This window comes from Terrapene carolina, unplaced genomic scaffold, assembly GCF_002925995.2.
Source record: "Terrapene carolina triunguis isolate 2854851 unplaced genomic scaffold, T_m_triunguis-2.0 Scaffold103, whole genome shotgun sequence".
NCBI lineage: Eukaryota > Metazoa > Chordata > Testudines > Emydidae > Terrapene > Terrapene triunguis.
The window spans coordinates 3,962,004-3,987,006 of NW_020664454.1; the positions used below are offsets into that span (position 1 = coordinate 3,962,004).

The 25,003-nt window shown below is 42.9% G+C and overlaps 1 protein-coding gene across 1 annotated transcript in view; it reads left to right on the forward strand.

The window, feature by feature from the left end:
• Nucleotides 1-25,003, forward strand: part of LOC113406542 (excitatory amino acid transporter 5-like) — an 88,960-nt gene that overhangs the window by 56,566 nt on the left and 7,391 nt on the right. Inside the window, exons 5-8 of the mRNA XM_026651819.1 lie at nt 872-1,091; nt 7,985-8,084; nt 11,632-11,865; nt 20,473-20,667. Of these exons, the coding sequence (XP_026507604.1) occupies nt 872-1,091; nt 7,985-8,084; nt 11,632-11,865; nt 20,473-20,667 (749 nt within the window). The remainder of the gene's footprint in view (nt 1-871; nt 1,092-7,984; nt 8,085-11,631; nt 11,866-20,472; nt 20,668-25,003) is intronic.

The following is a 25,003-nucleotide window of genomic DNA, read 5'->3' on the forward strand; positions in this document are numbered from 1 at the left end:
AAGTGGTGTAGGTGCCGTGATGGCAGCTCTGTGTTACCAGACAACAGACATTTGCTAAGATACTAATTTAACATTGGCTCTTAAGCCATAAACATATCAATCAGAAGGCCTGTGCCATTCTCTAGGAGCTCTTTGAGAGGGCTGCAAACTTGACTTCTGAAACTGAACACTGTTGTTGCTGATCCTGGCCCTCATTGAATGGCATTGGAGAACAGCAGAGAACTTTGCCATATGATTTACTTATGTAATAGAATCACTTTTCCCACCACTGAAATGCAGTAATCTGGCAGGTGGAAGGTATTTAAGAACACACAGCAACATTACACAAAAGGAAGTGAAGAAGGATGCTGAATCCAGTTAAAGTGGGAATTTATTTAGGCAGAACCTAATTACCCAAACTGGAGTTTGGGCAGGACACCTTATCTAAAAGCTTTTAGCATGTTAAGTAAGAGGAATGGTTGGGTTTCCCTTTCAAATGGGATATATTGCATGGAATCCTTACCTTTGGTGGGACAAAGGAAAAGCCACTGATTAGCATTTGAGGGAGTTATTCCTAGTTACAGATGAGAAGAGTGAATATAGAGGAATGCCAAATGTAGCCCTAGCCGGGTCCAGAATGTCTGCTGCCTAAAGTTCTGCTTGGGGGAGTTCCAGATTTTGTTATTTTTTTTTACAGAAAAAAAGGATCAGAGTTGTTTTTCCAGTAGCTTGGGAGGAGGGGAAGCGGTTTCTCTTTCTTCCACACATGCCCCTTCCTTCTTTAATAGACATTCTCCTTTCACAAGACACTTTGGAGCCCATTAAAGCAATCTGAGGACTCATTAACCCTTTAGTCCCTGATGACCCACCATAATATTCTGTGTTCTTTCAGTATCGCACCAAGAGCATTCCTATAATCAAATCCAACAAGGCAGCTTCTGAAAGCACCACTCGTCGGATCATAATATATGGGGTCCAGGATGAGAATGGATCCAATGTCCAGAATTTTGCCCTGGATATTACTCCCCCTCCAGAAGTGATGTTCAAATCTGAGCCAGGCACCAGCGATGGCATGAACGTGCTGGGGATTGTGATATTCTCTGCCACCATGGGTATGTTTTAAACATGTTGGAGCAGGTCATGTTTGAATTGATCTGTGTATTGTTGTTTTGGGGGTTGGGTTTTTATTTCGGGGAATCAGGGGTGGGAGGAGAGTTCTTGTTTAGTATTCCTGATTATAATTATTTCCCACCTACCCGTCTCTAAACGTTAAGTCAGCAAAAGCATGTCCTAGTAATGTACTCCAATCCTTTAGGGATGAATCTTGTTCATAATCCTTGATGACATTTTCTTTTCATGCTCCTGATTGTTTCTATGCATACTGCTTTCCCCACCCCCTTTCCTTTTAATTTCACTAAGCCTTTGCTTGGTTATTGTGTGCTTGCATTTGTAAGCTACTGAACTTTACTTAGGTGCCTTTTGCATATAGAGGGGAGTGAGGAACAACAGAAATGTCTACTGTATAGTTTTCATGTCTAACATTTGTACTTTGGGCTAAGTAGCCCTGTGGTTAGAGCTACGTACTGTTAAGCAGTGTACCATAGTGAACCTTACCCCAGCTCTGATAGGTCTGTACCTATGAGAGCTAGTAGTGCTCGGCATGAGTCACTCCCTCCTGAGTCAGACAGACAGACAGACAAGGCATTTAGTGCTTGGACTAAGAACAGAGGGAGGATAACAAGGGGACTCCTTCTGTTGCCTTGGAGTGCCACCACCTACCAGAATGAATTGACATTTGTCCCAGTGCTGCATACTACGGCTGTTCAGAACTTCATGGATAGAACTCAGACCCCACCTATTTTAAAAGCACATGCATCTACCACTTGAGACAAAGGAAGATTAGCAGTATAGGGGCTGACACACAGCTGAGCAGTTCTGATTCTGTCCAGAAGGGGGCAGTGGTATTTCTAATCCACTATCCTGTCTCTAACCATGGCTGGAACCAGAAGCTTCAGAGGAAGGTGAAGAAACCTTTCAATAGGCAGTAACAGGATAATTGTGCACAGGGAAAGTTTCTTCTTAACTCCCTTTAGTTAGAGGTTGACTTATGCCTTGAAACATGAGGGTTTATATCCCTTCCCAGACTATTGGTTTTATCATTAGTAAAATAAATCTGGATGTATTTGTTATCAGTAAAAATGTCCAATTTTTAAAATCCTGTTAAATGCTTGCCTCAGTGATATCTTGAGGCATTGAGTTCCACAGGATAATTATGCACTGTGTGAAAAAAATATTTCCTTCTATTAGTTTTAAATTTGCAGTTTTTTGCTTTCATTGAATGTCCCCTGGTACCGTTTTATTTGTACCATAGTTCAATGTTAGTAGTTATGTATTATCTAGGAGGCTTATCGTAATGGACTTTGAGAGCTCTTATCCATTTAGAATGTTCAGTTTTACCGGCCCGAAGAACTCAATAGAACTCTTTATGTTATCTAACTGCAGTAGGTTTATCTATTTATTTATTGAAATATTTTCTAACTGGACTACAATTTGAGTGAGAGGGAAGGGAATTTTATCCCTCCTTTAGACGTGCCCATCGTCCTTCTGATAATGGTAAAGTGATGATTTTCACATAGAGATGCTGATAAAAAGAATCCCTTTATCTGTGTTTATGATGCTGTGTTTGGAAGGGAATCTGTGCAGCAGATGTGGTTCCAAAAGCACCTTTGATTTTTCTTATTTTATGCATGGTTTGCATTAGCAAAAAGGGTCAAAATTCCAGTCTGTCAGTAGCACATTTTTCTCTCCCTTTGGTTTCCACAAGATGTGTAGTTCCACCTGCATCCTTGTTGGAAACCTGAGATCCCCTAATTTTCAACGATTTAATACTCAACCCTCAAAGCACCTTGTCACTGCCACCAACTGTCCAGCCAAGAATTACTTGACAGGAGTCTCTTCACTTCTAGTGTTCATTAGATTAAAGGGGTTGCATATGCCATTGAGCCATGCAAACCATTCCTCTACTCCCCAGAGCTGAGCATGCTACCTCAGCAGTGCTTCCAACTTCTGCTGACTCAGGGATCAAGAGGTCAGGAGCTGCACAGCCACTAGACCACTGGGCTAACCTATAACCCATGTTAGCTGTCAACAGTTTTTAGATATACACACTTACATCTTGCCGTATGCCAGTTGATCAATTGGACCAAGGTAGAGGATGGTTGGTGGTTATGTCAAATTCTCCTGGCATAGTAACAACACCAGAGGGAACTCAGCCGTGTGTACCCATTTATTTCATGGTTGTAATTTTATACTTAAGAATCTGGAGACGAGCACATGTTGTGACACTCCTGAAGCCGGGGAAGGACGCAATGGAGCTGAAGAACTTCAGGCCTATATCACAACTATGTCATTTCTACAAACTGCATGAGCGTCTCATCCTAAACCACCTATCACCATTCATTGAAAAGCACGAGCAAGCTGGATTCCACCAGGCAAGTCATGCATTGGTCAAGCGCTGAATATCGTTCAGTACATCAGAGATGGCTTTGAAAAGGGTACGGTAACCGGCACAGTGTTTGTCGACCTATCAGCAGCATATGACACAGTGAATCACTGAAGGCGCCTCACCAAAGTATACAACATGATGAAAGATCACCGCCTCATACAGCCTCTACCAGAGCACTGACGTTTTACATTGTACTGTGCGGGAAGGAGAAAAAATGGCGGCAACAGAAAAATGGCCTACCAAAAGGGAGTGTACTCTCACCAATACACTTCAGCATCTACATGAATGATCAACCAATCCATCTCAGCACAAGTTTTATCTATTCTATCGACCCATGCATCACTGCCCAAGCCAAGGATCTTGCCCAGATAGAAACTACGCTAACATTGGCACTGTCTGGGCTCTCAGTCTGTTACCCCAAGAACCAATTATATGCTAACCCAGCCAAAATGCAAGAGCGTCTCTTCCAACTTTGGAATCATGAGGCCGATAAACAATGTAACATCATCTGGAATGGGGTATCACTTGGCCACTGCTGGAATCCTATCTACCTTGGGGTGACACTAGACCTCACTCTCTCCTTCAAGGCGCACATGGAGAAGAAAAAAGGCAAAGTTAGCACCCAGAACAACACACTCAGGAAGCTTGCAAATTCAAAAGGGCGAACCAGCCCAGCAATACTAAGAGCCACCACACTTGCATTTTGCTATTCTACAGTCAAATATGCATGTCAGGTGTGGGAAAGATCAGCTCATGCAAAGGGGCTGGACCCTGTGCTTATTGACAGCTGCTGCTACATCACAGGATGTCTAAAACCAACAAGCGTGAACAGCCATTACGTGCTTATTGGAATTGTCCACCAGATATCAGGAGAGCGGTCACAAGCAAACTGGAATGACTACAACAGGTGGAAAATACCAGACATCTTCTACACAGTCACACCATGGCAGTTAGCCACCTGAAATTGTGGGAAAGCTTCCTAGATGCAACAGAACTGCTTAAAAATTCACCAACGGCTATATGGCTGGAAGTGTAGCGCACACAATTCAAAATACTCAGCGAGGAGATTAAAATGCACGTCAATGTTGCTGAACACATTTGCGCAAGTGCAGAGAAGGATTGGTTGACCTGACAAGTTTAAATTGCCTCTGAACAAGAGCTGGCAGGTCAACAGTCAATATGCGGCAGTGGGGTTATTCCAATGACCCAGACACGTGACTGCAGTGAAACACAAACCATGGAACATCTGTTGGTCTGCCAGCGCCTGGAGGAACCATGCATTATAAAAGATCTTGCCAGAGCTTCCGGCCAGGCCATATTATGTGCCTATCACTTGAAAAACATATGACTGTGATGGAAGGACAGGAGAAGAATTATATATGTGCATTAAAGGTTTGTTTTTAGATTGTATTAGTTTGGTGGCTGTGGAAACACAAGATTCTGCTACTTAAGACCACCTATCTGTTTTGCTTCTAGGAGCCGGACAAATTGCCCATAGGGCAACCCACTTAACAGGGTATTTCTTGACCTTTGTCACAAGCTCTACATCACCTTCTTCCCATCCTAAGGAAAAGTGAAGGGCAGGGATCAAATGGAGGGTATGTGGATGGGGCTTGGAGGAAAGGGAAAACATCATTCCAAATATGTTATGTATGGAAATATCATAATATACATCAAAGTAATTCATTTGGCACTGGGTGCTTCATAGCAGTTCTGCTCAGTCATTGGGCCTGATTCTCATTTACACCAAGGCCCCTTTACACCATTCTAGCAAAGTAAAGGGGCTTTAACGTGGGCATAAATTATAGTTACACCCATTTTATGGCCCCCTTACACTGCCAGAGTGGCATAAAAAGAGGCTTTAGCATAACTGAGAATCCGGCCCATCCTCTCTTAGTAACAGAAACCTGCTTTTCCTTTTTCTGGAAGCAGGAGGTGGGTGGCTTAGCAATCTTAGCTCAGGAAGAAAGCCACATGTAGGACTCTTCTCAATTTCAAGGTTGTGTCTGGTTCTGGCCAACTCTGCCCCAAAATGGGCAATGGTGGCCAGAGAAGGGGTATGAAAAAGGCACTTAAAAACGCACTGATTCAGGGCCTCACCTAGGCAGCCTTCTAGGCCCCCAGCTGGGTGAGTGTGGCCTTGTTGGGGTGTGTGAAACGGATAAGAGGTGAGAATCTAGCACAAATGTTGAAGAACTGGAAATCATCTTATAAATCACAGAGAGTAAAAACTTTGCTTGGAAATGACTATTTGGGCTTCTTACATAACGACTGCAGAAAGGGGCTTGTGCAAATGACAGTACAGTAAACTGGTGAGGTTTGACTGTTGAACATTTCTTGAAACCATCCCTTCGTGTATTTGGTTGAATAGTGAGGTCCTTTAAGACAGTGGCTCTCAACCTTTCCAGACTACTGTACCCCTTTCAGGAGTCTGATTGGTCTTGCATACCCCAAGTTTCACCTCACTTAAAAACTACTTGCTTACAAAATCAGACCTAAAAATACAAAAGTGCCAAAGTACACTAGTACTGAAAAATTTCTGACTTTCTCATTTTTACCATATAATTATAAAATAAATCAATTGGAATACAAATATCGTACTTGCTTTTCCATGTATAGTATATAGAGGAGTATAAACAAGTCATTGCATGAAATATTCGTTTGTACTGACTTTGCTGGTGCTTTTTATGTAGCCTGTTGTAAAACTAGGCAAATATCTAGATGAGTTGATATCCCCCCGGAAGAACTCTGTGTACCCCAGGGGTACACATACCCCCTGGTTGAGAACCACTGCTTTAAGAGACCAGTGAGTCTCAGGGTATGTCTATACTTACCTCCGGGTCCGGCAGTAAGCAATTGATCTTCTGGGATCGATCCCGGAAGTGCTCGCCGTCAACGCCGGTACTCCTGCTCTGCGAGAGGAGTACGCGGAGTCGACGGGGGAGCCTGCCTGCCGCGTCTGGACCCGCGGTAAGTTCGAACTAAGGTACTTCGACTTCAGCTACATTATTAACGTAGCTGAAGTTGTGTATCTTAGTTCGAAGTGGGGGGTTAGTGTGGACCAGGCCTAATACTCATCATTCAGCAGCCTCCAGTCTTACCTGCTACGTCTCCTGTTGCCAACGCTTGCCATACTCAGACGTCAAAGAGTTTTCTTGTAAGCAAACCACAGTTATTCCTGTAAAATAAGAGGTGATCCATTTCCCCTCTTCATCCTTCTACTAAGTTAGAAAGCTAAGATTCTTGTAAAGCTGCCATGGCTTAATAAAGCCAGTCTAGCTTAAAAAACTGAACTTTGTAATTAACATTCTGTTAGCATAAATGAGCAACATTGTTAATAAAATATAATGTGGTTTTGTGTCTGAAAATTTACAGCTAGATGAATGTTAACAGGCATATAAACCCACATCCTGCATGCATTGTTATTGTGAAATTGTTGGGCTTGACATCTAAGTAGCTCACTCCCCTGTATCAGGAGGGGATTGTCTTGGAACCATTACAATCTGGGACCTGGCCTGCAAATGCAGATGTGCGCTCCAAGTGAGAGACCATGGGGCCTCAGTCAAAGCAAACATTCTGTCCATCCAGAATAAGTGTTAGAATGCACCCCCCTCACAACTTCGTTTTCTTGTAAAATCCTCTTCAAACATAAATGGATTTCTGAAATGCTTCCTTGAGTGATTAACATGATCCGTTACAATCCTCACGGGGATCACTGCAGCAAATTAGTTAAATAGGAACATAACAGATATGTTTATTATTAGGTATACATTATTAAAACTTAACACCATACAGAAAGTATAGAGTTACATAACTATTCTTGGAACTAGATCCCCTATCTTTATGACTGTTGGTTGCTATGAATGTGTTTGTTTTCTTTGCTGATTAGTCTTGTGCAGTAGTTTGGCCCTTCCTTGTATTCATGTGCATTTGCTTGATGCTGTTAAGCCATGGTGGCAAAAAGGACCAGTTGTGAGGGTGGTTTTTATCTTATAGATGCTTATCCACTAGAAACTGGACTGAGACCAAATTAATTTCACAGATGTCAGATGATGGCTTTTGGTCACTGCCAGTCGGGGCTAGATTTAAACTGGTGAGCCAAAAGAAAAAGGCTCCTTTTATCAATCCTACCCTAAAATACTCTCTCTCTCCGTCTCTCTATATATAATGTCAGTGTTGTTGCCCTCTAGTGGCTGGTGCATAGAAGGTGAGGGATTTCCTAGTGGGAACTCAAAAGAGATCTCCGTTAGCTTAAGTGGTAGATGTTTGTGTTTGTGGAGCTGAAGAACCAAGGGCTGTCCCCCATGCCCTATCTGTGTTTGTGTGATTTATATCTCTGTGTTTCTACAACACAGAGATTTGTTGGATTATCCCACTACCAATTATCTAACCCAGCTAGCCACCCCACACTTAGTTCACTTTGAGTTGCAGTAGAAAAGGAGTGTGTTGGGGATTTTTAAGAGTAAATGAGAATTAAAACAATAATGTGTTTGATTGCAGGTATAATGTTGGGCAGAATGGGTAACAGTGGAGTTCCCTTGGTCAGTTTTTGCCAGTGTTTAAATGAATCTGTCATGAAGATAGTGGCCGTTTCTGTGTGGTAAGTAGCTGTTTTATCAAGCAAAAATATCACTTTTAAAAAGTTGAAGTATATTTCAACAGGAAAAAAATGCTCTGAGATGATGTAATCTTGTTTCCAGGCAAATTCATGAGGGACAACAACCTCAACTTTGTATGGTGCTAGCATTTGAAGGAAGTTATACAAACATTCCAGGCCAGATGCTGGTCCCTGGCTCTGTTCCCTTTGCACCACTCCAGTGGCATAAAGAGGACAGAGAACTGCCTCAACACACAGGGATTCCCCTAACAAAGGGGAATTCCCGGGTGCCATAAAGCAACATACTTAGGTCTATGCCACCTGCTCCAGATGTAGATGGCATGGCCAGTAGTGTGGGCAGGGGCATGAAGGGACAGAATCACAGTGCACTGCCCTCTGGCAATCCCCAACCAGCAGAGTAGGCCCTAAGGGACTACTTAGCCAACATAACTTAGAATGTCCGTAAATCAGATTGCGGGCAAGTTTGACCCCAGATCAGGAGAATGGAAAGGTGGCTTAGACCTGGTCTAACAAAAGTTAGCCCAGTAGAATTCATCTATTTTTAGCAGAGCCAGGCACACATCCATACTCATGTCTGTCTCCTATTGAAATAACCTCAGTTATTGCAAAATTGCTATTCCCCATTCTGGAGCAGTGCAAATCCCCTACCGGTGTAGTTATATCAACACAATAGCAATGTGGATGTAGTCTTACAGAGAAATAGCTATACTGGTAAAAAGTCATCCCACTACAATCCCAGCTGCACTGCTCCCTGTCTGGTAACCTTTTTGACCAGGGGTCAGAGTGACTGGAAGTTCACTTGGCTTTAAATGGCCCGTGCATGCTTCAGAGCCACACCTGTGGGGTTACAAGCTACCTAGCGTAAGAGAGAACATAAATCCTTACCAATAGAAGAAGTACGGCCCACCTTCATTCCCAATCCCAGGTCCCATGCCAAGCACAGCTCAGACAGACCTCGGGATCTGGCTCTCTGTTGTATGCAGTTTATACCATAGACCTAGCTGGTTGTAAATGAGCAGATCTGAAGTTAGGGTACTAGAAATATCCCTTACTGTACTTAGAAGTTCCTGAAGAATATGCAGAATTGTAAAAAGTTCCAGGGCCTAGAACTTTTCAAATCTTTCCACTGATTAACAAAAATATTCTAACATGGGAGGAAAATTCCTTGAAAAGCAATAGAAATGCATCTGTCTAATAGTAGCCTTTGGCACGATAAAATAAATCTTAGGGTATGACTACATTGCAATTAAAAACCTGCAGCTGGTCCATGCCAGCTGACTCGGGCTTACACATTTCAGGATAAGTGGCTGATTAATTGCTGTATAGACATTCGGGCTGCAGCCCGAGCTCTGTGACCCTCCCACTTCACAGGGTCCTAGAGCCCAGGCTCCAGCCCAAGCCCAAATGTCTATACTGCAATTAAACAGCCCCTTAGCCCAATCTCTGTAAGCCCAAGTCAGTTGGCATGGGCCAGCTGCAGGTGTCTAATTGCAGTGTAGACATACGCTTAGATTCACAACTTGGCTCTTGCACCTCCCATAGCCAGTGGCAGATTAGCACTGGGTCAATGGGGCCCATGCCCTGGGGCCCCGGCCAATTGGAGTGCCCCCTCGCCCCAACCCGCTCTGCCAGCCCAGCGCGCCTGCCAGGGAGCAGGGGAAGCCCCTGCGACCTGACCCTGCTCCCTGGCAGGAGTGCTGGGGAGTAGGGAGGAAGAAGGGGGGGGAGGGGCCTCCAATTGCTCTGGTCCAGGGCCCCGCAAAAGCTTAATCCGCCTCTGCTCATAGCTTTATCCCTAAAACGCTGCTCTCAATTTCTGGGATGCTGTTAAAATTAAACGGGGGGGGGGGGGCTTTTAAAATATAGTTGACATTCCCTCTTTACATCAATGTTGCTAATTTAGGAATGGCTCTTCAGCACTTTTGTGAACAGTCTTAATAATGAGTCAATATTGCTACTACATAATTAATACATTGTAGTTATATAGCACCTTCCATCTCAGGATCTCAAAGTGCTTTACTGTACACACAACAATACTGTGAGGTAGGAAAGTATCACTGCAGCAGCAGCGCCCGCTTTATAACTTGTAGCCCAGAGGTTACAGCACTCGCCGGGAATGTGGGAAACCCAGATTCAATTTCCCCCTTTCTGCCAGAGGGCAGTGAAACGATTTGAATGGGGGTCTCTCACCTCGCTCTCACCCCATGACTGCTCCATTGTGAATAAATACTTAAACAGTCATGAGGAGAGAGAGAGAATGACTCTGTAGTCCAGTGGGTAGAGACCCTGCTCCACTCCCACTGCTCCAGTCACTGTTTCATTATTTATCCACACTGGAACATCTTCAGCAGGAGACAATGTGAGCAACCTCCCCTCCTCTCAACCAGAGTATCCCATAGCGCAGTGGTTAGAGCAGTCTCCTGAGAGGTGGCAGACCCCTGTTCAAATCGAGAGAGGAGGGAACAGAACTGGTGAGTGTGTTAACCCCTAGGCTGTTATAAGGTGGGTACCAGAACCACCTCCTCTTCCTGTTGGATTCTGAATGGGACATTATCTGGTAGGCAGCCCCTGAGCATGCCTTCTGGATCAGGTCCTATATGCAACTTAGGTGTCTGATTACCTATCTTGTCCTGGTTTGTGAATCACACTGGGGCTTAGGCAGGAGATAGGTATCCAGACCCCAAGAGTGAGGCAGCAGTGCATATGCCCAGAGGCAGAAAAATAGGCACCTAGGGAACTATTACCCTGAAAACTTAGGTGCAGAGTGAGTTTAGGCACCTTCAGGGTTCAGCGATAGTTTTGTAGGGCACAGTGGATCCAAACCTGGAACTAAAGCACCTTAGTGCCTTGGTGGATCTGGGCCTTAAATACTATGGTGATGCGAACCTTAAAATGCATACATTGAGGGAGAGATTAGATATACACTGCTTTAATTAACAAATTGTATTTAAGTGTGTTGTGTGTGTCCTACTGGCCAGTCAGTAGAAAACAGAGTAGCAGCCGTGTTCTGTTCTGTATCCGCAAAAAGAACAGGAGTACTTGTGGCACCTTAGAGACTAACAAATTTATTTGAGCATAAGCTTTCGTGGGCTACAGCCCACTTCATCAGATGCATAGAATGGAACATATAGTAAGGATATATAATCTTCTTACTATATGTTTCATTCTATGCATTCCATTCTATGCATCTGATGAAGTGGGCTGTAGCCCACGAAAGCTTATGCTCAAATAAATGTGTTAGTCTCTAAGGTGCCACAAGTACTCCTGTTCTTTCAGTAGAAAACAGCATCATTGCTAATAATTTGATATAAAAACATTTTCCCAGAACTCATGAATGGAAAAGGAAGAAGAGTCCAATCCTGCAAGGTGCTCCTAGGAAATTCTGAACACTCTCCATGCTTATTAAACACTGCGTGGTCAAGTCCTAAGTCTGTATTGAAATGAAAGTGCAGGAAGTGGTTATCTCACTAAATTGTTTGGTGGAAATGATCTGTCTCATAGCAATAAATCTCCCTCTCTTTTCACTTAGGTATTTTCCTTTTGGAATAGTGTTTCTTATTGCTGGCAAGATCTTGGAAATGGATGATCCTACAGCTATTGGGAAGAAGCTGGGCTTTTATGCCATTACTGTGGTTTGTGGCCTGGTGGTTCATGGACTGTTCATTCTGCCAATGATGTACTTCTTTATCACTAAGAAAAACCCCATTGTTTTCATCAGAGGGATTCTTCAAGCCTTGCTAATTGCTCTGGCCACATCATCCAGGTATTAAACACTGATATTACTAAATACCTATGAGGTCCTAATTAGAGCTGGCTGAAATTTGGAAGTTCAGGTTCGCAGGAAATGTCAATATTTCAAAATTTGATTGCATTCCGATTCTGAACCTGATGAAAAATTAAATATGGCCCCCAGGATCTCAGCAGCTGGTGAGTGAAATTGCTGCTATTTGGTGGGTGACAGCTGTGAAACAGACAAGAATCATGTCAGTTTCACTCAGCAGATGCTAGGGCTTCCAGAATCTGTGGTCCAATGTGCTAATTACTGTCAATATTATAAGCATCATTATCCCCATTCTACCAAGGGGTAAACAGAGACACAGAGAGGTTAAGTGACTTGCCCGAAGTCACATGGAGAGTCTGTTCCAGAGCTGAGAACAGAACCTAGGAACTTCGATTGTCTCCTGGTCTACCTAGTCTACATTTCATCCGTATGTTCCTGAAATCATAATGGTTCCAACTAAGGCCATAAAAATTAAGGGACTGTCCGCATCTCTATTATAAATTTAATTTTACAGGATGTTTATAAAATGTAATAACTTGCTAACTGAAATATAGTACAGTATATTTTGCAAAGTGAAATCAGGAGCAAATTGTGTTTTGGCTGGCTTTATAAGTTCTAATAAAGTTTGAAAGTTTAAGGCTATTTTTTAAGTTTGTAGCTTCAGATGCGTTTGTATTCCCCAGACTCACAGATGATGATGATCTTACAGTCATAGATATTAATGTTGGAAAAGGCCTTTCAGGCTCCCTCTCAACCCTCTTCCCTGATCCCACTAAGATTTCCTCAGTCCTGGTTCTGAAAACTTATAATGCTGGTGACTCAACATCCTCACTAGGTCATTTATTCCATTACTTAATTCCCCTTACTGTAAGGACATTTTCTTATCTATTCATCCTGTATTTTTCCTTCTTTAGGACTTGTGCCTCTCATTGTTTTACCTTTCTCAGCTCTAGGAAAAGAGTGTTCCTGCCTCATCTTCCAGTTTGTACTGTAGAAAGATAATGGCATTTTTCACCAGGTTAGATTCCCATAATTACCAAGTGTGGTCATACTGGGGCTTTATAAAATAGGACAGTTACTTCCTTTGTCGTACAGTAGATTCTCTTCCTTCACATTTGTGAGTTCATAGCCAATGCATTATTCCCCTGATCTTTTCTGCCTCATTGCTTTCTAAACAGCTACTTCCTCTTTTGATTGAAGCAGGTCATTATTTTTTCCTATTCGTATTATTTTTGGTTTCTCTCATCACCTGTCTGCCTCTATCTCTGAGCCCATCAGATCATTCTTCAAGTATTAGCTACCTTCTCTGTAGTTTAGTCTCTAAATGTACGGGTTGGTCATGATATCATGTATTTTCCAAAGTTTCTTTTCTAAAATGTACCAAAATCATAAGTCACAGATATATTGCAAAAGTCAGGCCTGATTTCTAGTGACCAAACTACAGACCCAAATGTCTAAATTGTGCTTTGTGTTTACACAGCCTTCCTCGATAGTCTGCACTGGCATTGCAGACAAAAGCAGAAAATTGTGCACATTCTCAAATGACTCTGTGCATAGCTTTGTATGCTGCATGTACAATTGCCCGTTTGCAGCAACAGATGCATTTTTTTGCAAGTGCAATGTAGACTTTTTTAAAAAAGCAATACATTATTTGGTGTTTTTCCTCTTAAATGGTAGCATCTTGTGATGAGATAGTTGAACTTTTCACCTTGGTTACAGTGAGAAGAATAGATACTGCACATAACTGAGTTGTTGCCAAAAGAACATGGACAAATAATTGGTTTTGGAAAGTAAAGTTGCTTCTCCTGACAGTCATCACATCTGTATCTGATTAAGTAATACTTGTCACAAAGGCAACATATTAATATTAATAATACAGGCATTGGATTATCAGATCATTTTAAAGCAGAACAAAAGGTTGGCCTACTAATGTGTCTCTACCGTATGTTTCTGCATCAGTGCATGCCTACATCTAATGATAGACAGAACACTGAAAATCAGTGTTCTTGTATTAAATCCAGCCGCCACCGGGTGTGGAAAGATTTCTTTAGTTAAAGATCATAACTATAGAAAAGACATACCGTGCACAAAAAGTGAGACAAATCACTCTTGGGAGATTTCCCTGTTCATGTCAAGGGCCAGCTGTTTTCCTTGCCTATTACTATTAGTTATTATGGTAGCACTTGGAAAACCCACTCAAAGATCAAGGCCACACTGTACAAATACCTAGCAAAGATAGTCTCCATTCCACTCTAAGTGTCAGACAGGATACGACAGGTAGACAAGACACACAAATGGGAGTGGGAGAGTGCAGATGGGAAGGATGAAGTGTTTTAAATACAGATTATACTAGATAAAGCCATGGCCAAAAAGTAAATTATTCTTCACCTGGCTCTTTATATGTAGCAACACTAATGTAGACTGACAAAGCTTAGTGAGACTCTAGTGGATAATTCATCTTTTTACTGAATTTAGTGTTAGTGAAAGATGATGGAATGATAGATCAGGAATCTAAATACATCTAGCTAACCACAAATCAGGTAAAACAAGGCAGTGCCAGCGCAAGCCTCCCCACCCCGACTCCTTAATTTGCCTTATCTTTGTTTTTCAAGGATCCTTTCTGAGGGTCATTCCCCATAGCTAATTTAGTTCTTGGCACCTCAACCAAGACTGCAAGTAAGGGTGCCACTTTGTGGAAATGGTGCTGGTAGCATTGGGATGTGAGCACCTGTCCACTACAGGAACTGTAAGCCACCAAACAGTCATCTCATTGCAACGACTTCACTGACCTAAGCATAACTGGAACCCATAACCTATAAGTGAGGGGTTCTCCATCCAACAATCAGTCCCCATGTGCTGTCCAGTTTTATCACTTTTGATGCCAATGACATGCTTAGCATTTGTATGGAAATGTCAAACATATAGGGCAAAATTCTGACTTCTTTGCACATATATATTGGTGGAGGGCAGAAAGGGCAGAAGTTTCTTTTACCCTCCTCCTTATCCCCCCAAACAGTGCACCCATACAGGACCATAGCAGAACATGTATTTGTTTCCTTACATGCTTGGCGGGGGTCCCAGTGACATACTAGGTAGCATTCCATAGCCCCAAAAGGGCGAGGCCAGCTAGTTTGGGTGTTGATCTTAGGCCCTGGGACATTGTTTGGCTTTGGTGACAGGCACTAAGGGAGGTGCAGCAATGAGGTGTGGTCCAAAGTATGCTGTAGCCTGGCCCCTCTGAGCCATCCTGCCTTGTTTAGTCAGCTTGGCTCAGGGAACATCTGTCACTGTTACGATTCCTCCACCCAGGTGCCTCTCGCAGTGTGAAGGACAGAATTTGGCGAATAGATAGAATGCCCCTTGGTTTGATTATAATTTCCCTAGGACATGTAGAGGTCTTTTTTTTCTCCATGGTCATCTTTCTACAGCGTCAGTGAATCAAAGGCAGCATCTTCTCAATAGTGCATCCCATCAAAAGAAGCAGTTCTCTTTTCCCCTGCACACAGAGTGTAAATAAAATGTGAACATTTCAAGGGGCTTTTGCTTCTTATGAAACTCTGAGACCTTGGCTCTTGTGCAGTGTAAATTAAAGACAGATTTAACAAAAGGGGAGGTAACTTAATTCTTGATTAAGTCAGCTTGTTGACTTTCTGGAGCAATAATAAGAATTAGGATTCATTTGCAAGATAAACAGGCAGGGCTAAACAGCTGGAGGAGCTTTTTCTATAGAGACTGGCTCTTCTATTTCTTTGTGGCCTACATTAGCGCTTTGCATGACTGAAATATTGGTTTGTATTCAATCCTTGCCCCTGTACAATCACTAAAATGGAGTGGGATAAACCTATAGCTGTTTTGCAATTGCTTGTCAGTAATACAGTCCTGAGTGGGACAAGATGCCTCCTCTCTTTACTAATGGCTTCAGGAAATCTGAAGAATATTTAGCTATTTAAAAACAGTGCTTTAGATTTAGCCTCAAGGTATGGGTTAAGTGTTAAAACCTAACAGTTTCCTCAACATTTGACATTAGACCCCCAAAGCTGCTTTCACTAACACTCAGGTCAGGTCTACACCAACAAGTTAGATCAGCACAGCTACATCACTGAGGGGTGTGAAAAATGCTAGATTTGAGTTTCATTTAAAACTGCCACGTATCAGAGGGGTAGCCGTGTTAGTCTGGATCTGTAAAAAGCAACAGAGAGTCCTGTGGCACCTTTAAGACTAACAGGTGTATTGGAGCATAAGCTTTCGTGGGTGAATGCCAACTTCGTCGGATGCATGCACCCACAAAAGCTTATGCTCCAATACATCCGTTAGTCTTAAAGGTGCCACAGGAGACTCTGTTGCATTTAAAACTGCAAAGTTTAGGACAGGCCTTCAGAGATTAGTGATCCTTTTGATTGAACTTGGGCCAATTTTTAAGGGAACCTAGCACAGTCTATGGTTCCCAATTGAAACCATGCAAAACTCAGTAGCTTCATGTCTTATCAGTGGCTTTATAACCTATTGGACTGAAAATAGGCCCCATAATTAAAAATTGTAGGTTTTGCTCAGTTTTGCTTTAATTTTCAGATTTGTTTGAGCCTGAAACTGAAAGCAAAGTTTAAGGATGTGAAACAAGAAGAAAAGGTTCACATAAACCCTGCATGAAGTAGAATTTTCAAGTTTTATTCTGCTCTTCTGAGTGGGCTGCTGTCTGTCTGAACATACAGTTTCCCAAACTACCATCAGTATATCCTAACTGCAAGACAACATTTGGCTCTTACCTCATCTTTAGTGGGACTTTTTAATTATTCTTAATGTGGCATTTGGTAAGTAGTCTGTAAGGTGAGAAAGGGTGGTGAAGGATTGTTCTTAACATGTTGTGCCCTCTGGATGCATTAAACTTATAATAATGTAAAAACTTTGAAAAAAGAATAAACATTTCCCCCTCCTCTCCATACAAAGAAACACAAGGATTCACTGTAAAAGAAGCTGTTGAGTTGCAAGAGATGTTTTTATAAAAGGGGTGGATGTCACTGCAGAACTCTAAGTAGCTCAAGAGTGGTAATAATGGATTTTAAGTTCATTATTCATTATTATTGGCAGCTATGCCTATGGTTGAACTCCCTAAAACTGTCCATTATAAGATGTTGGTTTCTGTTTTACATTTATATTCCAGTAGCACCTAGAGGCCAACCAGGTCAGGGCCCCATTGTGCTAGGCGCTGTACAAATCTATTGCAAATGATAGACCCTGCCCTGTCTTTTCGATTGAGTTTACAATCAAAGAGACAAGACATAACTGATGGATGAGATGAACAAGCAGGATGTGGTAAAGGACAAGGAAGAGGAGAAGAGAGAACAAAAATAGGATGTGTGCAATTCTTGGCCAATCAGGAGCAGTAATTTCAATTTGCCCCCAACCTAGCCAATCTCAGGTTTGTGATTTCTAAGCTGTTCTCCAGCTCACTAGGGATCAAAAGGTGCTACAGTTATATGGCTGCTTAGTGGTGTGTGTGAAATGAGTCGGTGGTCTCTGTCTCCGGGTATGTCAACACTTAAACTGCTACCACAGCACTGCAGAGGCACTTCAATGTAGACACTGCCTAGGCTGACGGGGGGGTTCTCCCGTTGGTGTCGGTAATCCACCTTGCCGAGAGGAAGTAGCTATACTCACAGAAGAATTCATCCAACAACCTAGTGTTGAAAATCCACACCCCTGGGAGATGTAGCTATGCTGATGTAAGTTCCCAGTATAGGCCAGCCCTAAATCTTTTTAGTGCACAGATATCTCTGTCCCAGTTGGCTTCTTTGTTTGCAGCATCAGCAGAGAGGGTAAGGAATGAGCAGGCACAGACACTCAACTGTACTTTCACTGGTCCACAGAAGTGATCCCACCAGTTCATCATGGTTTAGGAACCTTGCACTTTGTCCACAGATCAGATACAATAGAGGATTTCAGTCCCCAGGGCTATTTATCTGACATCTTTCACCAACACTAAATTCACTTGGAGGGCTGGGAGGAGAGAGTTTTGGAGAGTTTAGCTCAAGGAGTAACCTGTTTTTTAAATAATCCTGTTTACTGTGTAACCATTATGAATTGTTGCCTAAACAAGTATTTTATTTTTGGTTTGGTGTCAGTATTCAGTAGGCACTGGCACAGTCTTAAGGGCGTACACTGTCCTCAGTCTGTGTTCAAAACTCCCATTGTTAGTAGGAGCTGAGGCCCTTAACTTTGATAAGCAGGAGGAGAAATCCTGTGTAGGCACAGGATCAGACTTGCACTTTAATAAAACTGCACTATTTACTGTATGCCTGAAGGGAGATGGGGTGGGCCTGAGACATGTCCTCTAGCCCTATCGGAGCCGTGAGGAGATCCTTGCTTTTCATCAGGGGTGGGCAAACTACAGCCCGCGGGCCATTTTAAACTGGCCCTTGAGCTCTTGCTGGGGAGTGGGGCTTGCCCCACTCTGGCACTCTGGTGCTGCAGCCGGGGAGCAGGATCAGGGTCGCTCCACGCAGCTCCCGGAAGCTGTGGCATGGCCCCGCTCCGGCACTCCATCCAGAGAGCAGGGTCAGGGGCTCCTCTCTGGCTCCTACACGCTCCAATGGCCCCCTCCAGCACTACAACGGGAGCTGCAGCAGAGGTGCCTGCAGATGGGGCAATGTGCAGAGCTCCCTGGCCACGCCTCTATGTAGGAGCTGGAGAAGGACATGCCGCTGCTTCCAGGAGCTGTTTGAGGTAAGCGCCACCTGGAGCCTGCACCCCTGAGCCTCACCCCAACCCCCGTCCCAGCTGTGATCCCCCTCACGCCCTCCGAACCCCTTGGTCCCAGCCCAGAGCACCTCCTACACCCCAAACTCCTCATCCCCAGCTCCACCCCAGAGCCCACACCCCCAGCCCTCACCCCCCAACACACCCCACTCCTCCATCCCAGCCCAGAGCCCACTCCCGCACCCTGAACTCCTCATTTCTGGCTTCACCCCAGAGCCCGCACCCCCAACCAGAGCCCTCACCCCCTCCCACACCCCAACCCCAATTTTGTGAGCATTAACATCCCACCATACAATTTCTATTCCCAGATGACCCCTTGGGCCAAAAAGTTTGCCCACCCCTGCTTCATATCTTACCCTGCTTCAAAGCTTATCATCAGGGCCATCAGCTTTCTGTCTAACGAGGATGGGGTGGAATTTCCTTCTGAAAGTATCAACAGTGATGTTTTGTTTCCAGAGGTATCACAACTGAGCTGCATGAGGCACTTTCGTTCCTTGACCCTTTGGTGACTAAACATACACTATGGCTTCTGCGGCACCTCCAGCCCTTGCTTTCTATCTTATAGATTATAAGGCCAGAAGGAACCATTGTGATAATCTACTCTGACCCCCTGCATGACACAGGCCATAGAACTTTCTGAATTAATTGCTGTTTGATCTAGAGCATACTTTTAAGAAAAACATCCAATACTGATTTAAAAATTTGTAGAGTGGGAACTGAATCATTGTCTCTTGCGTAACAGTGCAAAGCAGAATTTGCATACACATGCTCAAGTGCCTTGTGCGCATTAAACACAACGGACTTGCTCTTGCTCTCACAGAAGCTGTCAGGGTTCCCTCCCCACTCTGAACTCTAGGGTACAGATGTGGGGACCCACATGAAAGACCCCCTAAGCTTATTTCTACCAGCTTAGGTTAAAACTCCCCCAAGGCACAAATTCTTCCTTGTCCTTGGAATGGTATCGCTGCCACCACCAAGTGAGTTAGACAAAGATTCAAGGAAAAGAACCACTTGGAGTTCCTGTTCCCCCAAAATCCCCCCAAACCCTTTCACCCCCTTTCCTGGGGAGGCTTGAGAATAATATACCAACTAAATAGGTTAACAAAGTGGGCACAGACCAGCCCTTTGGTTTTTAGGACACTAAAAACCAATCAGGTTCTTAAAAGCAGAATTTTATTATACAGAAAAAGTAAAAGAAGCACCTCTATAAAATTAGGATGGAAGGTAATTTTACAGAGTAATCAGATTTAAAACACAGAGGATTTCCCTCTAGGCAAAACTTTAAAGTTACAAAAAAACAGGAATAAACCTCCCTCTTAGCCTAGGGAAAATTCACAAGCTAAAACAAAAGACAATCTAACGCATTTCCTTCCTATTACTTACAATTTGTAATCTTAGATGCTTAGTTCAGATATGGCTTTAGGAGATGTATTTTCCCTTCCCTGGTTCCTCGCTGACCGGAGAGGAGAGACAAAACAAAAACCTTTCCCCACAGATTTGAAAGTATCTTCTCCTCTCATTAGTCCTTTTGGTCAGGTGCCAACCAGGTTATGTGAGCTTCTTAACCCTTTACAGGTAAAGGAGGGATTTTATGCTACCCTTAGCTGTATGTTTATGACAGAAGCCAATGGCAAAACTCCCATTATCAGTGAAGCCATTTGGGCCCGATACATAAGCAGACAGAAGCGAAGATAGGAAATAGTGCATGAATGCATACAGCATTGAATATGATCTATATGCAGGGGAAGATAGATGAGTTTGCTGCTTTTAATGTTATTCCCTGAGGATAAAACAGCTTCCAACATGTGTTTGGTTTTTGTTTTGGATGTTTTGCAGCTCAGCCACATTGCCTATAACTTTCAAGTGCTTGTTGGAGAATAACCATGTTGACAGAAGGATTGCCAGATTTGTGCTGCCTGTTGGGGCCACGATCAATATGGACGGAACTGCCCTATATGAAGCGGTGGCAGCAATCTTTATTGCTCAAGTAAACAATTATGAGCTGGATTTTGGACAGATTATTACTATAAGGTATAAACCCCAAAACCCAGCAACCTTTCCATTTGACTCATTAAATCTGTGATGTTCTCTCATTTGTGTATCAAGCACATTACTGCATCTGCAATGTTCAGTTCAAAGCTTCCTGTAAGATCAGGGCCAGTGTGGAGGGAAATCTTATTAGCACTATCAAAACAGACGTGAACAGAGAAATATATCGCATTTCAATTTGTTAAACTGGCTTTTTTAAAATCCTTCGCTTTTAGGCCAGTTGTAGCTCATTCACTTAGGATTACAACTTTGTTGCTCACAGTGTTTAATTTCCCCCCCTTGAATCCTATAAAAAACAAACCCCTCCAAATCCCTGTGCTGTTGGGGATGCACTTCCAGTGCATAGGATGGGGATGTTAAGAACACACCGGCTCCTTCCCTCCACAAATAACTTTCAACATTGTAAACTTAAATGGTAAGCTCCTCAGCAAAGCGCTCTGGCCCTTTACACCACAGGAGGGCCAGAGCAGCAATCAGCAACCCTAAGTAGCACAGCAGACCAGGGGAGGATTCATCAAGCGCAGGCAATATGGAAGACAGCTGTAAGGTTGCTTCCCAAGGACCCCTCAGAGGTCTCCATAAAAAAGTGGGATGCCAGGCACAACAGGAATGAAGCATGGCAGAGAGATTCCATTGCATGGCCCATAGGGCAACCCCAAGGAGGCTGCTGTAATTTACACCCCCAGGGCTATTTAAGTTACAGAATGGGCCTCTTCAGCCCCCAGAGGAACCCAGCATGCGAAACGCACAAAGGTGGTTTAAAGCCATCATAGTTCCCTCAACCCCTGGGCTGTAAATTCTGTGCTGAGCCTCTTAGGGGTGCAGCACAAAGTCTCACTCCACATATTTTCTGTGTGTGTTTTATAAAAAAAAAGTCCTATTTTTTCTCATTGGGGTTTTGTCAGCCTTAAGCTAAAACTGGAATAATTAATTATCCCTTCCTTCTGAAAGAGAGGTGGCAAACATTCAGGAAGTGCTGAACAGCTTGGGTGGAAGGCTACTTGAGACAGGAAATATAATAGGAAAAGAAATAACATACTCTGTGTGTAGTTTTCCTCTAAATCATTATGTAGCTCAGGTTTTAAAAATTACTTCCACTGCTGCTGCTTGTAAAAGCAAATTTAATAACAAGCAAGTTCTCACTGGCTAGAGAGCACTAACTATAGATTCTATATTTTAAATACATAGGTGGGATAGCTCAGTGGTTTGAGCATTGGCCTGCTAAACCTAGGGTTGTGAGTTCAATCCTTGAAGGGGCCACTTAGGAATCTGGGGCAAAAGGCAGGGGGCTGGACTCAATGACCTTTCAAGGTCCCTTCCAGTTCTAGGAGACAGGATATCTCCATTAATTTAATACCTGCTTCTTGAAAATAGCATAACCAATCCTAAATAGAAAAAAAAATTCCAACCAGTTAACTATTGCCAGAATAATTTCACTGCCTGCCAAAGAATGCCTCAGGAGTGAAACCTGCAGGTTTCCAGCGAGGAATGAATGATTAGAAAAACATTCATATAATGAGTAATGCCTGACCACATTAGAAATCTACCTACCTACCATCATATCTGGGCATGTTTACACTGTTGTGGCCTGCACATCTTCAGTTCTAGTGTGTATAAGACCTGAATGACAACAGCAAGAGAGTTTTTTCAATTAGCTTCTTCCTATAACTGGGGTCTGCTTATGAATTAATAGGAAAGTTTGGTCAAATTAGAAAAAGAAATCAATCTGGCCCATATGAGCTGTTGCCTTCTCGCTCTGTACTAAAAGTGAGAATGGTCATGTGCAGGACTATGGATATGTCTACTCAGCTGGGAGAGACATTTCACGTGCTACCAGTAGCTCTGCTCAAACTAGCGTATGCTAAAAATAGTGTGTGGCTGCAATGTCATGGGAGGGGGCTTAGCCTAGTCACCTGAGTGCAATCTTGGCCACCCTCCTGAGTACATATTTGGGTGGCTAGCCCAAGCTGCCTATCATGATGCCGAGGCCACATTGCTATTTTTAGCACACCGGCTCATGCAGAACTAGCACATATAAGTCTACCCAAGCTGGGAATCACACTTCCCAGCTGCTGTGTAGTCATACCCTTAGTCTTTGTGATCTATAATTCAGTTACACTTTAATTAGAGATGAGTCCAGAACAAAGATAAAAACAAGTGGTATGTTATAAAAATCATCCAAATGGAAGAGGAAGATGGGAAGGGTGATTTGGAAGATTAGAGAACAAGAAGGATGATGGGAGATGGAAAGAATGTATGTTGTAAACTCCTCGGAGCAGAACCATGTCTGCTTATGTGCCAAGCACAGGCTTCATGCCAATAAATAAGGGGATATAAGTAAAGCCAGAGTAGGAGGAAAGGGACATAGGAAGATTAAAAAACAGATCAAAGAGAGGGGGGAAATCAAGGGTAAAATGGAAGGAAAGAGAGGGAGAAAACAGATCGTTAACAGTGATGGGCCCCACACCAAAATCTAAGCTTGCATTCCACCACTGAATCTAAACATCATTGGTCTATGATGGGACAAACACTCTCTAGATTTAGATGCTCCCGTGCTGGGAGATTTGAAATCTGGATCCAACCCTGAACATTCCCAAATTTCAGGATGTTCTGGTTTGATTATTTAATTTATTTATTTATTTGACTCAGCCTATTATGAAGATAGGGTTGAGCTGCAATCCTGGATTGAGATCTGGGGCTAAGATTGCAGGGGTTTGTTGAGGCCATCTCTGCAGAAGTGAAAGAACTAAAGACACTCTCCTAGCCTTGCCAATTTCCTTTTAATGTAATTATGCCAACAAACATCTCTATTTGGGGCCACTGTTTAGTGGCTGACTTTGTGAAGTTGGCCTGAAAAATAGCATGAGCAACAGCAGAATTCCCTGATCTTACTAATTAAGGGCCCTATACTTGCTTCCAGTTAAGTCACTGGTAGTTTTACCACTGACTTTAATGGGAGCAGGAGCAGGTCTAAATCCTGGTTGGCAACCCAGTCACAGAGGTTCTATTCTGAAATAGTTTGGTGTCCTGATCAGCTGTCCAGGGAACCTGTAACATTCACCACTGAATTTCATTTCCATTTTGTACATTGAGATCACATTCCTTTCTATTTAGGCTAGGCACACCACCATGGTATCCAAATGCCATACAAGCTTTAATTTTTTTCAAATGGCTTATAAATCTCAATTTTCAGTCTCTCTCTGCCCACATAAGGAATTTATTTATGTATTGTGGGAAAGCTAAGACTCCTAGTGCCATTGATTCATTGTGTGGGTTTGAGTAAGTCAATTAACATCTCTGTACCTCAGTTTCCTCATTGGAAAAATAGGGATAATAATAGTTTGAGGCTTAATTAACTAATGTTTGTAAAGAATTTTGAAATCATGGGATGACAGGTACTGTATAAACGCAGATGGTTATTACTTACTATTTCCTTTAGTAAGTCACCCACTTACTGTCTTTATATTTATGTTTTGTCTTTTTCTAGTAGCTGGCCTAGCTCTCTTCCTCCCATCTGTCTCTTTCCAAGAACATACTCAATCATTTATGCCTCTGGAAAAGGGAATCCATTTTCCAAAACAGTACTAATTAAATATAACACCGAACAAATATGTAGTAGGGAGCTTAAGTCTGCATGGAAACTAATATTTGTATCAGAGATGGTCTCAAACTAGAATCCTGGATCTGAGACTCCCACCCACTGAACATGGGGAAGAGGAACTCAAAATGGTACCCTCAATCTGAAAACACCTAAGCTTTGTCTCACCTAGATCATGATCCAAACACTCTGACTCAGTCCCATTTCTTATTTGAAGTCAGACATTTGGTTCAATACTCAGTGTCAAATTAAAATGAAGTTTTCAGTTCATTCATTCAATATTTGTATTGTGATAGAGCCTAGAGTCCCCAGCCAAGATTGGAGACTGGCACTCGTGCTAAATACTGTACAAAGACGTAGTGAGCGGCAGTCCTTGTTCTGAGGATCTTACAGACTAAGTAGATGAGGCAGGCAAAGGATGGGAGACAGGAAATATTAGAGGAACTGAGAGATATAGAAACTAAGTGACTTGCCCAAGGCCACATGGGAAGTCTGTGGCAGAGACAAATTGAATCCAGATGTCTTGAGGTCCAGCCTAGTTCCTTAATCACAAAACTATCCTCTCTTTTCCAGAGGATGGAATTTAAGTCTGCCAGGTCCCCCTACCCTCTTCCTGCCTGGCTGAAAAATATGAGAATCAAACAGGAGTAGTGACTGGTTTCTATTTTCCAGAAACATAAGAGGAGGATGAAATCATTCCTGCTTGCTTCATACTTAGAC